The sequence below is a fragment of the Cardiocondyla obscurior genome, linkage group LG10 (assembly GCF_019399895.1).
Source record: "Cardiocondyla obscurior isolate alpha-2009 linkage group LG10, Cobs3.1, whole genome shotgun sequence".
NCBI classification, from domain to species: domain Eukaryota; kingdom Metazoa; phylum Arthropoda; class Insecta; order Hymenoptera; family Formicidae; genus Cardiocondyla; species Cardiocondyla obscurior.
Window position 1 is genome coordinate 2,233,839 of NC_091873.1, and position 12,848 is coordinate 2,246,686.

At 39.3% G+C, this 12,848-nt stretch overlaps 1 protein-coding gene across 8 annotated transcripts in view; it reads right to left on the bottom strand.

Moving 5' to 3' along the window:
- Positions 1 to 12,848, bottom strand: part of Mamo (zinc finger protein 628-like) — a 207,230-nt gene that overhangs the window by 33,083 nt on the left and 161,299 nt on the right. For 6 of the 8 annotated variants that reach the window (XM_070662583.1, XM_070662585.1, XM_070662589.1 and 3 more), the window contains 2 exons: positions 3,489 to 4,599; positions 2,636 to 2,728 (listed from right to left, as the gene is read on the bottom strand). In XM_070662583.1, the coding sequence (XP_070518684.1) occupies positions 2,636 to 2,728; positions 3,489 to 4,574 (1,179 nt within the window). In that variant the 5' untranslated portion in view covers positions 4,575 to 4,599. The remainder of the gene's footprint in view (positions 1 to 2,635; positions 2,729 to 3,488; positions 4,600 to 12,848) is intronic. The other 2 variants (XM_070662588.1, XM_070662587.1) reach the window with 1 other exon arrangement.

Consider the following 12,848-nt stretch of genomic DNA (forward strand, 5'->3'; position numbering starts at 1 on the left):
GTTAACCGTAACCGGATGAGCTTAATTATTCAGCGATTTTAATTATTCAATGTTCCGCAAACAGAAATGAAGATTGTCACTATAAAGTAAGTCTCGGAAAACAAGTAACGAGAGATTTGCTGGTGAATTTTAAATGAATCTTGCGAGAAAATTTTATTGTAAGATGAGTTTACGGAGACTTTGACGCTAATTATACTAAGCTTGCCGAGTGAGATACAGATGTAATTAAAATCAACTCTAAGGCAGATTGTACTCCAGATTGGTCAAAAAATCTATGAACAAAACGAGCGGCGATAGTTTCGAGAGAGACATCTTGCATATATATAAATAAATGAATAAATATATATACGTAGATATAGAATACCAACAGATATATATGTATACGGGCCCATGACAACCCCCACAGCCTCGTTCTCAATCCCTCTCGTCCCTCGTCCCTTTTTTTAAAATTTTTTTTTTCTTTTTTTTTTCGTATTTGCAGCGTATGTGCCGCGCCGCAAAATTTATTCGCCGTAGCAAAAGGCATTGCACTCAACCAAAACGACAAATTGAAATACAAATATTACAAAGTAACAAATGGTATAATGAATATGTTAACATTATGCCAATATATGTATGTGCATATATATACATGTAGATTATGTATATACATATACATATATATATATATGCTGTGCGAAAAATATATAAGTAAATATATATAAATATTTTACCACAGTGTACAAACGATATGCGATGTTATACATAACGTATGTGTATATATATGTATATATATTTATGTATATATATATAAATGTAGTAAAAAAACAATCATGGCCAAAAACGAAGGTCAACTTCTTGACAGTGAGCTAGCAAGACAGGCTGGCAGGACGGGAGAGGATTCATTTAGCTTTTCATAGTTTCTTTCACTTGTCAATTTTTTCATTTCTCTTTCTTTCTCTCTCTCTCTCTCTTTCTTTCTTTTTCTCTCATTCTCTCGTTCTCTCTTTTTTTTCTTTCTTTCTCTCTCTTTCTCTCTCTCTCTCTCTTTCTCTCATGACAGACTTTGAGCGCACTTTTTTGGTCCCCTCAAAGCATATGGGGATGGAGATCACAAACGGATGGGGACGAGTTTTACGATTGAGTGGTACACTTTTGGCGCGAGCTGCACGCGTAGCAAGCAGAAGAATCCTGAAGGAATAAAAAAAAGGGTTGTGAGGTTGTGGAAGACACAGAGTCGTGAAATTTAAAAGGGTAGCTTCGTACTTTCTAGTTTAACAGAAATTTTTTTTTTTATATACGACCCGGCCTTTCCTCGTTTTTCAATACATTTTAATGTTCGTTTCGAGCGTCGCGTTTAAAGAGATAAATTGGAGATAATTTGTTTTATTCCAATAAAGTTCACGTCTCTGTAGTCACAATTAGAAACCGGGACCATCGAATGAAATAGATAAAGACGAAAAACTGGACTTCCGAAACAGAGACGAAAGGCAGAGAGAAAGACAGAGAATGTATACATATATATGTATATATATGCATCTGTGTATCGGAAAGCAGAGAGAAGACGAGAGATAAATAGTGGATTAGTTTGGAAAAAAAGACTATATTTATCACGGTCGATGGACATGCATAATCAATTTTTTTTTTCTTCGTATGTAATATAATCCGATAAGTCTTTATTAAATTTTACGTCAAGATCTGTGCCGCAATAATTTCGTGTGATTTCACTATCCTTCTCTCCTTTCTTCGCTTAGAATTTATATTATGCCACGTAAATCTAATTGCAGCTAAAGGTTGGCGTAATTTGTGAAAAACAATTATACGAAAAATACTTTGAAAATATTGTTCCGACGTCAAAGAGAGCTATCGACAGGAGCGTCGATTAATGAAGAGGTTTAAAGAACATCTCGCGTCGGAAGAACTCGAGCGTGAGGGATGGGTTGCTGTAAGGTGACTGTCGGCGGGTAAAAATCGTTACGAATAAAGCGCAAGAACGAACGAGAATCCTGCTTTCAATTACAACATTGTTCATGATTCTCGCGCGAGACACCGCAGAGTTGTGGCAATTTCGTTGATAACGCGACAATTCTATCAAATTAGCAGGGAGCAGCAAACAGCAAAGCACTTGGGCACATGCAAGAGACCCACATGCAAAGTGAATTCGACGCACATACACATACACGCGAGTGCGTACGCGCGTGTACGTGTACGTATGCAATCACCGTCGGACCTCTAGATTGAAGCGAAGTACGTTCATATGCATTGACGATACTTCAAAGTCGCGTCTGTCGTCATATCGGGTAGCACGTCACGAATGATCCGCCGTGATTCGGTCATAATAATGATAGAGCATAATACATTGCAACGCATAATTACAGTTGCAACTTGAAGGGACTCTGGCGCAATGGACATAATAGCCGTCTCATCCGCAACGCGCAGCGCCTGTCGACGATTGCGAATGAGCGAGACGTTTATCAATATATAATATATGTATATAGAAATGCAGAGCAAAGAGAGGATACGAGAATAAAAAGTAGTTAATAATAAATTGGAAATATATATATATGTATATATATACATATATATATGTATATATATGTATGTACATATATATATTCATATGTATATATGGTTCGCCGAAAAAAAAGGGACTTACCGGATCCGGCGGGAGTCTGTAGTCCGCTGATATCTCGCTGCTCGCGCTTCGCTCCTCAGTCGACCTTTCCCAGTCCATTTCTTTTTTCAGGGACTGCAATGGAAAAGTACGTCCGGTTTATATCCAGCTAATAAATATACAATGAACAGGTGACGTCGAAATCGCACACGATTGTCATATGGCGTATCGACAGATAACATCGAAATTATTATCGGTTTTCTTTCTGAATAATAATTGCAACGTCGGCCATCAATGGTTCTAGAACGTCGAACGCGAAAGACACGCTAATCAGTTGATTTAAGTTCGTAAATTCCGTAATAACATTATTTGTATGTAAAAGTAAAAGAAAAGAAGGTTTGAACGAAAGAAAAAAATCTTCGCCGTGATAAAATTTAATCGCGTTAAACAACGCACATTGATATATCATTCAAAACGTATTTCACAATTCTTGACGTAAATTTTAATCGTTTAATAAATTTTTTGATAAATTTAAATTCGTTCATATTAAATTCTGCTCATGTTAAATTACGTCGTCGACATAGGTAATATGACTGATTGACGTTTTATCGATATTCAAGGCTCTTATTTAAATAACCTATTTTTTAACGTATATGAGCAAGCAGGATTCAACAAAGACAATCCCCAAAACATATAAAAAATTTTTTACGCGAACATTATATTTACAATCAACGTATGTAAAAGATCCGTTTAATTACTCTGATAATTTTATTCGTAACGTTCTTTTTGATGTCAACGATAAATTTACGTATCGGGATTGCGAAGCCTGATGGATTTTACTTGCCCAGATCGAAATAGTATTTCTTTTTGCAAAATTGTTCTCAATGCTACTTACTAGCGGGACTTGCTGGACCGGGGGTAAGCCCGACGGGCCGGCGAGGGGCTCGGTGCTGTGCGGGGACGGAAGCCGGCTCTGCGGTAGATTTAACGGCAGCACGCCACCGGGCGCGCCGCCGCCGGTGTTGTTGCTGAGACTCATGTCGGATGGTCCACTGTGCACCGAGATCGGGCTGAGCGAGCCGGCCCTCGTCTCCTCTAGGCTAGCCGCGTCCTCGGAGTCCCTCCTGGGTCGATCGAGGGCCAGCGGCCCCGGGCAAGGGCTGCCAGGCCCCGCGGGCGACGGCGAACAATCCGTCATGTCCACCGCATCCGCGGTCTCGCTCGGGGTGTTTTGAGCGACGTTACTGGATTGCTGCTGCTGCTGCTGCTGTTGCTGTTGCTGCTCGCATTCCTTAGCGCTGGCCGACACCCCTGTGGTGACGTTCGACTCTCGTTCCCTCTCTTTGTTGCTTGTCTCTTTTACACTATCTCTTTCTCGGTCTCGGTCTCGGTCTCGGTCTCGTTCTCGTTCTCGTTCTCGTTCTCGTTCTCGATCTCGGTCTCGGTCTCGTTCTCTTTCTCTTTCTCGTTCTCTTTCTCTTTCTCGTTCTCGCTCTCGATGATGCTCTCGCGATGTATCGGAAGTGCTTGTGTGTTGTTGCTGCGTTTGCTGCTGCTGCTGTTGCTGCTGCTGCTGCTGTTGTTGCTGCTGGTCTTCCCTGGATGCTACCGCCGCGTTGATGTTCGTCATGTCCGCTAGACCCTTAACCTTCAGGCTCTCCGCTGTCTTGAGGAGGGCCGATAACTGGCAGTACTCGACGTTTACCTCGCCCTTGTACATGAAGTCGACGAGGGTACGTAGCTCGGCGAAACGTACGTCCTTTAGGATGACGATGGGGTGACGGTTCGGGTGGTCGAGGAACAGGGCCTGGAAGTAGCTGGAGCACGCGGAGAGGACTACCTTGTGTGCGCGTATCGACGGTCCCTCCGTGCACGCCAGTGTCACGTCCACCAGCGACTCCGACTCCAGCAGTTGACTGAACACACCCAGCAAGTTGCTCTGATGATTGTTCCACCTCAGGCAGTAATGCTCACTTCCCATGTCTGAACTGCACCCCGCAACCCTGCTATATAAGAAAAAACTTATACGATTTGGCACTCACAGCCCCGGTCGTTGCATCCTCTAACAATACACTGCGTCACGTGGCCCAGATACGAGTTCTTCAACTGGTTTACACAGTAAAATATTAAAGAAATGTTAAAAAAAAAAAATATATATATATATATATTTCCCCGAGAGCAGTTTTCAAATTTAATTAAAGCTAAATAATTCGTTTTTTACAACGATCAAGATTTCCTTAATTTTATCTTAAATTAATCTTCCTAGTTTTAATTTAAGAAAAAAAAGAAAAAAAAATTCTGTTATCTAATAAATATACAATGAAGATACAATGTATCGTCTATCGAGTAGAGTTACCAAGAAGTTCGGATACTTGGCCCTAAGATTCTTAAGTTTAAGGGGAGGGAAAACTTTTTCATCCGGGCAAGATTATTGCTATTTCCCCACAAGAAATAATCGTCACGCGAAACATTTCAACTCGAACCCGATGAAAGGTGCGCGCGAGCGACCGTGGGTAATGCTATTCTTTGACGCGTAATCGCGCATATAATTTAAAGAGCGTTTCTGTTTCGCAACGTATCAACGCACCGTGTGCTGCACCAATACTTTTGCGAAACGCATAAGCACACTCGCCGTCGGTGTGTCCAAACACATCCGGAGATGCACGGCCGATATCAGCTGACCGATACGAGCTTATCTTTTATTATTCCTTCTCCCGCGTTCGACTTTATTTATTGCTGCCGCCTAATGCGTGAAACGGCGCGCACGCACGTGTCGCGAACATGTGCGCAGCCCAGCGAGCAGCACGCACACACATAATTATGCACGTTATTCGCGTAAACGTGCATTCGCGTGATATATCTGCGGATATATGCGCGATAGCGTGTACGTACGTACCGCTGTACGATACTCGCGTGATTCGTTTGGCTCTCGCGATATTACGGCGGTGCATGACAGAACCCCCTCCCCCCCCCTCTCAATCATATATATGGTGCTCTGAAACTGTTTAATTATTCCAAGAAAATTCAAAACCCTAGCTTCTTCATTGAAATTTTTTAACAGGGTAGAGCTGGCTTTACGCGTTGATAGTCGAGCACAAAAAGCTTACGAATTAATTGCTTATAAAATTAAAGCGGGTATAAAAATTTTAAAACACACGTCTCACTGCATTTTATTTGGGGGGGGAAGAAGAAGAGTAAAATCTTACGTGAAAAAAATAAGATATGACTAAACCATTCAGAGAATTATCGTGCAGAATTATCTTGGATTTAAATGGAGGGAATATTTATACGGATGTATTTATTATACATATAAGAACGAGAGAATACTTCGAACGATAAAAAAATCGACAGTTCGGATATCAAGCGGATATCTCCTTTATACTTCGACGTCGCTTTATATCCTGAGCCAATTACGCTGCAGTCTATGCAAAGTTACTGTATCGCGTATTGGAGGAAAGCGATGTCGAAGCGCGGATAATCAGTTTTCGAGCGTTTTAAAACAGAGATTTGCGGGCAACGCGTATTCAGGTTTCAGATAAATTGCACCTGTCAATGCGCCAGGGCGGTTATAGAAATTACCTGTACTCTCGCCAGCTAAATATAGCGTCGGTACGGTCGTTACGCATTGATTTCATCGTTTTACGGCTATAACGTCGGTTGTTACCGGAACCTTCAAAACTTTTTTTTTCTTTTTTTTTTTTTTTGCCGGAAGCGCTAGAGATCCGTTAAACGGCAAACTGTATTCGCCAACTCGCATCAAGTTATTTTCATTAAAGATGTAACGACAATCTTGTCACGAAATATCGATTGATATGTTTACGAGCTTAACGCTTCCCATTCGCATTTCATATCCCGGTGAGATGAATTTATTTACAACGAGTCTGAAATAACATCCGCGATGTTTATAAATTGCAAAGTCCATAATTATTATTTATAATACAAATATATAATAATAATTCAATGTAAATATACCGGACACAAAATGGACATCTAACACATATAACGACACTTTATATAATTTGCAGTAATACAAATAATATCAAAGTTAAACATATGGAAATTATTATTTGCAATTTCTGTTTTAATAAAGCATTATTATGTCCAAATTGTGAACGTATCACAAAAACAAAAGAAGCAACGATGGTAAATAATTTTTTTTATATCGAATTTAAGTCTAGTAATTAGCATACCTTTTCGTTATAATTACGCGTTATGTGATTACGCGCGTATCCGGCACGACTGTTTCTCGAGCTGCATAAAGCACGCATTGATTGCAGAATTGCCGTACAAAATATATGAACGAGGCGAAGGGAGAAAGAAGTCTTGGATCGCGCGCGCGGGGGGTTTATATTTTATAAATACAAAAATTGGCTGATTTAATCCGGTAAAGATATGAACACGCACGCCACGAAACGCCGCTGCGGCTTCCCGCTCTTTTTCCGCGCAATAAACACCGCAGCTTGGTGGGTTCTCCCTCGCCGCGCTTTACAAACTTTACTCACAAGTACTGGTTTCAGCGAAATCGCTTAATAGCGAAAGTTAAGAACCCAAAGTGGATGTACATATCTATGGACGCTTGTGCGGAGTGAACGAAGTGCAGCCGTATATAGGTGCACAATTCCGATGTCACAAATGTCTACTCCCATTTGAATTGTTACGTATACCTTTTTGTTGATTTTTTTTTAAGAGAGAAAAAAAGAAAGAAAGAGAGATAAAGCAAAAAAAAAAAAAAACATTATAATTTAATTATAACTTTCATTAGTTTACTGCTTCTCTTAAATTTTATTACTTTTTACTAATTTAAGAAGTAATTTGTTGTCGATGACTGTTAAAAGTTCTATTTAAAAAATCCGAAACTTTAATTTATTCTAAATTGACATATTTAGTTAAAGACCGTATGTAAATGTGAATACTCTACGAATAATTAAAAAATAAATATATTCGTAGTAGATTATCTGAAGTTATACGAAAAATTTCAGCTTTAAATAAGTCGTAATAGAGATACATACATAAAATATCACAAGTCATTTTATACACGATATTTTTCTATCTACAACTTCCTTGGCAATGAGAAAAAAAAAATTTATTGATAATCTTGCGACCGACATATTCTATTGAATTACTCCATGGACTTTGGAGCATTTCCCGACTTTCTCCGTCTGTCAGATAAGGTTTTAGATTTTTACCGATCGCGCTACAGACATTTCCTCTCCGCGCTGCGTGTACTTAATTTTCCTGCGTGATTTTTCCGCGGTGGTTCGCGATAGCCGCGGCGGCGTGTATTGTTACGTAAGTCGATGCGGCCCACACGCCGCGGTTATTTATGTCATTTCAGAGGTTTTCTTTGGGTCAATCCATTTACGAACAATATGCACATGCTGCGGTTCACGACGCGAGAACATCGCGAGTCGCCCGTTTTTCATCGCGGCCGATGTAAATTTGTCTTTTAAATAGCACATTTAACAATAGAAATATATAAGTCTTATCGCGTTGTTTCAACATATCGCATAAAGTTGAATTTTACACTTTGATCTAACAGAAAGATAGGATAGTCTAATCTCCTAATATGGAAATAGAGTACGCAAAGTTCACGATATTGCTTGACAGTTTAGAAAATAATTATAAGTCGATTATATTAATTTAATTAAAATTTAAACTAAAACAATTTATCAGACGGCGACGACAATTTTTATACCGCAGTTATCGCATTTAATCAGATTTGTACATATATAATATATAATAAAATGTTAACTAAATCTTTAGCTAAAACAGTCAAACTAGAATTAATAAATTTATGTATAAATAGAAAACTATCTAATAAAATAATTCATCTTCCAATTTTTGTATATAGAAATTTTTTTCCAGCCCTTTTAAAATGCCTCTTCGCGTGGAGAAATTATAAGATCGCGACAGGAGAAATTGATCGCGCCGATAGGAGGTCCATTTTCGTCGCATAAATTGCGAGATTACAGCGTACCTCTTGCATGCGCGATCCGCGTGGTAAAATTAGCCGATGCTACCGGCGGCAGTGCGGCAAAAATTCGCGGCCATGCGTTAACGTGCGCGTGTGTGCGAACGCGTGGGTGATGCGCGCGCGTGTTCATACGTGCACGTACACACAGCCGTGCGCTATTCGCGATTGCGCACGTTGTACGCACGATTCGTCGTGACGCGTGTTAATTGATACGCGTTTGCGAGTACGTGTGTGCGCGAGAGCGTGGGACGGATAATGCTGGCGAACACCGAGATATCGGCCGGCTTAACCCTGCGAGTGGGAGGAAAGAGTATGACTCGCTTTGCGAATTTTCTTCTGTAACGCCCGACCACGTTTTGCAAAATTTTTGTAATGGCCCGATGTAATAGTGTGTGATCGATGATACACACACTCGTATAACGTAAAACATTTCCTAATACATGCATTTAGATATTTTCCGTACTTCGATTATGACCCCAGCGATATGCGTTACAGTTTTTTCATAACAAAATTCAATTTTTAGATTCAACGTAAACTTTTTCCGCAGTTGAAAAACTAAAATATCAAACCTTATGCTTTTCAAATACAGATGGACAATGTATAATAGAAACATTGATGATTTTGCAGAATATTTTGTTCGAAATGCCGAATCTTTCGTGTAATTTACATTTTATAACAGGTAACCAAGGAGAGACCAAAAAAGGTGCACCAGTGCTTTTGACGATTTAGGTAATTGGGTATTGATGAGCCCACGCATTGTGCGTATTTCCTTTAGGGAATTAAAATATCGTTCCATGAAGCGAACGGCGATCGCGATCCAACTGATACCGTCGGAGGTGTAATCGTCGGACGTGCAGTTAAAAATATTTTAAGTCCGTCCCTGTTTTGCGTCAAGTGCGTCTTACGAAATCACGCGTTCCGTATCGCTGCGGCCGCACGCACGCGCGACTCGTAGATGCGCGTCACGATCGACACGCGCAGATTTTCCGCAAACAGCACGAATGCACGGACGACGAGCGAAACACTCGCGCATCGCGCTGAGAAGCGTGAGAGAATTATATTTTTCCTTTTTTTTTTTTTCTTTTTTTACGTCTTTTCTTCCTTTTTTTCATTCTACGAAGTCATTACGAGAATACAATACCAGCGGCGCGTCTCTCGGCGATATGCAACGACGCGTGCATTTTTCACAAATTGTACAATACGGCGTATTTCAATGTCGGTGGCACCTAACTAGGAAGCAACTAAAACTCCTGTTTATATGTAACGTAAAGTCTGTTAAAGTCAAGAATTTCTTCCGAGAAATATATAATGACGCAATGCTTAAAACTTTGCCTTCCACTTCTTTTCGTTAACGAATTAACGTTTTATTTTATTTTATTTTTTTTTTTTTTTTACTTCTTTTTTTATTTCTTTAAATATTCAATAAAAAAAATGCCCCGTCTTGCAGAAGGTAACGGAGAAAAATATACTTTAGTAGCTCCCTTCGTCCCGTAATTCTGATATTCTCACGCTGTAAGTACCGATAATTTCTCGAAACAAAAGTAATTAACCAATGCAATTCTATCACGATGCAAAAACGGGTTATCGCGATTAACGGCTACTGAAGAACGGTCTTGGGAAATACCGACAATCTTCACGCGAATTTACGTCAACGAAAAACAGTTACGATTATACATATATTATGCGCTTCACATTAAAGAACTTGATAAGACAATTTTCTATCTATCCCAGTGACATTTGAAACGCGATCTGCTGTCGCTCATCGATACGCAATAAAACGTGCTTCGTGAAAAATCATCTATGTATATACATATACTGTATATTCATATATACTATAAAGCGATTGGCGCATTTCACGAACGTAGCGATATCCTTTGTTCGGAACGGAACTCCTCGCGAATCGATAGCGCTCGCAGGAAAACTTGAGTGAATTTTACAAAGCTACATTTTAATAGCGACCCTTTTTTGTTCGCGGGGGTAATGCACTATCGCGTATTTATATCTCTGGCATTTCAAGCGATTTTAAAGAAACACTGACACTGCGGAAATGATACTTTGTTATTTATAATCGATTGTTATAAAATAAAGTGACTACATGGGTGGTATCGCGATCATTATACCGGATCTAATATCGTATTTCCCGACATCCTGTTTTCTCAGGCCGGCTTTTACGCGCTCTTAAGTGTACTTATATCGAATGGCCGTGGAACAACGGGGACTACTCCGACAAGAATTGTCACATTCTAGAATAATTTAGAGCCCCCGAAGAGGATAGTAAATTTCGGAACGGGGTGGCTTCGCTTACCGAGACGGTTATTTTGTTCCGGCCGAACGTTCGTGTTAATTAGAAATGTGGGCAAATTTATTTGGAAGAAATGTAAGGTCTGCGTTAATTAGCGGGTATGTGCGTATTGCGAGACGGTGCGTGACGGCTAATGACGATATATCGTGGCCGAAGCCGGAGATAACGAAGGCACAGGACTGCTAAATAAGAGCGTGTACATAGTCGTCCGGTTCATACAGGTCGCAGTAATCACGAACAAAGTAATTGGTAATCATTAAATTACGAAACGATATGTAATTAAGCTTACACTCGTTCTTGGATCAAAATAAAATAAATATTTCAAGAAATGTCTCGTCGCTCGAAAGTTAGAAGAAAAGATATTATCCTTTCCTGTATGTCAACGGAAGATACGTGAGATTAAAAGCACAAGCGTACGTTTCTGTATGTACCAACTGCATTTATAAAAAAAAAAAAGAGAAAGAAAGAAACCCTTTGGCGAAATTAAGAAGTTAGCAACTGTAAGCTGTTATCGAAGAGAGTACGATGTACTGTAAGAATAATTTATTTAAATTGTTGTCTTTAATTTGTGTTTTTGCCGCTGCTTATTAAATCGTAAAATTTATACGTAATATGAATGAGCAACCATAGAGAAAAAATAATTTGCAGAGATAAATCTTAAAAACAAAAATGTAAAGAGTAATGAAAATAAAAAATTTAATCATTTATTAATAAGCTGCATGTTTTAAGTAAAATGCTAATAAAATATTCGTATAAAATATAGCCTTTTCTAAAATATTTTCACCGTGAAAATGTTAAACCACGATTTGTTAAAGAGAGAACATGCATTGGATTATTCGCATTTTTATCGCCGCGGGAAACGCTTGCGAGCGAGCGCATACACTACGAAAGCTCCTTAAACTTTTACCTGGACAGAGGTATTTGAAAGTTCGTAGGAGTTTCGCGCCGGAGACGTAGTCGTAACTTTATGGCGCTTCGTTACAACTTCGACGACATTCCAAACAGTTTATCGACTGCCGTCTGAGAAAAAGAACATCAGTGTACCCATTTGAGAGGGAAAACGGAGACGAAGGGACATGGAAATAATAGAGAGATGTATCAGACGTTTTGCAACTACCAAATATCTCAATATTCAATCACAAATACTGAACGATGCACCGAAGATACGGTCCTCCAATACAGAAACATTGACACTCAAGTTATTCAAAATTAAATGTTATTAAAATTTCCAATAAACAATTTCGAGAAAATATAAATGTTTCTTTTTCTTTTTTTTTTAAGTAAATATTAATTAAATTTGTTTTAAATTTTACGATAGAAAAAAAAGAAACACGATACCAGAAATTTTCGATAGCATTTATGATTACAAAGACGTGTAATTGTCTGGGATCAGCAGATATATCTGCGTCTCGAAATTCACGAATCAGTTGACGCAGATCGATGCGAATCGGTGCAATCGACGCGAAATCCAGGAGTCGACGCGGCGAGCCGGGATTATCGCTGGAGTGACAGCGGTTGTAACGCATTATAATTAAATGATGAATTTTAGAATGAGCAAATCGCTCGCTCGTAACGAGCCACACCGCAATGACGGCGCGGTAATTTTGATCGCGGTAATAATTTACGCTTTGTTTCTCCGCGGTGTAACGCAAATTTTGTTAAATTAATGGCGAGGAATAATCGAATCGCTCAACATGGGCAATATAATATAATGAAGAGAGAATTATATTGCTATTATGCCGGTGCACGGTTGACAGCAAACTGAAAATGTTGTTGATACAAAATTTTTATAACGTGACAACGACGAACGTGCGCGCGATCGATTTTCGAAACCCTCGTCTGAAATTTGAATTTAATCCATAATCCAGCTGTTATCCTCAAGCTTGAGAAATTCTATATAGAAATATAAATTTGCAAACCTACGCGTTTGAAAGTGTGGGCTTAAAAAACGACAAGTTAAAGAAAAGATGATGGAAAAA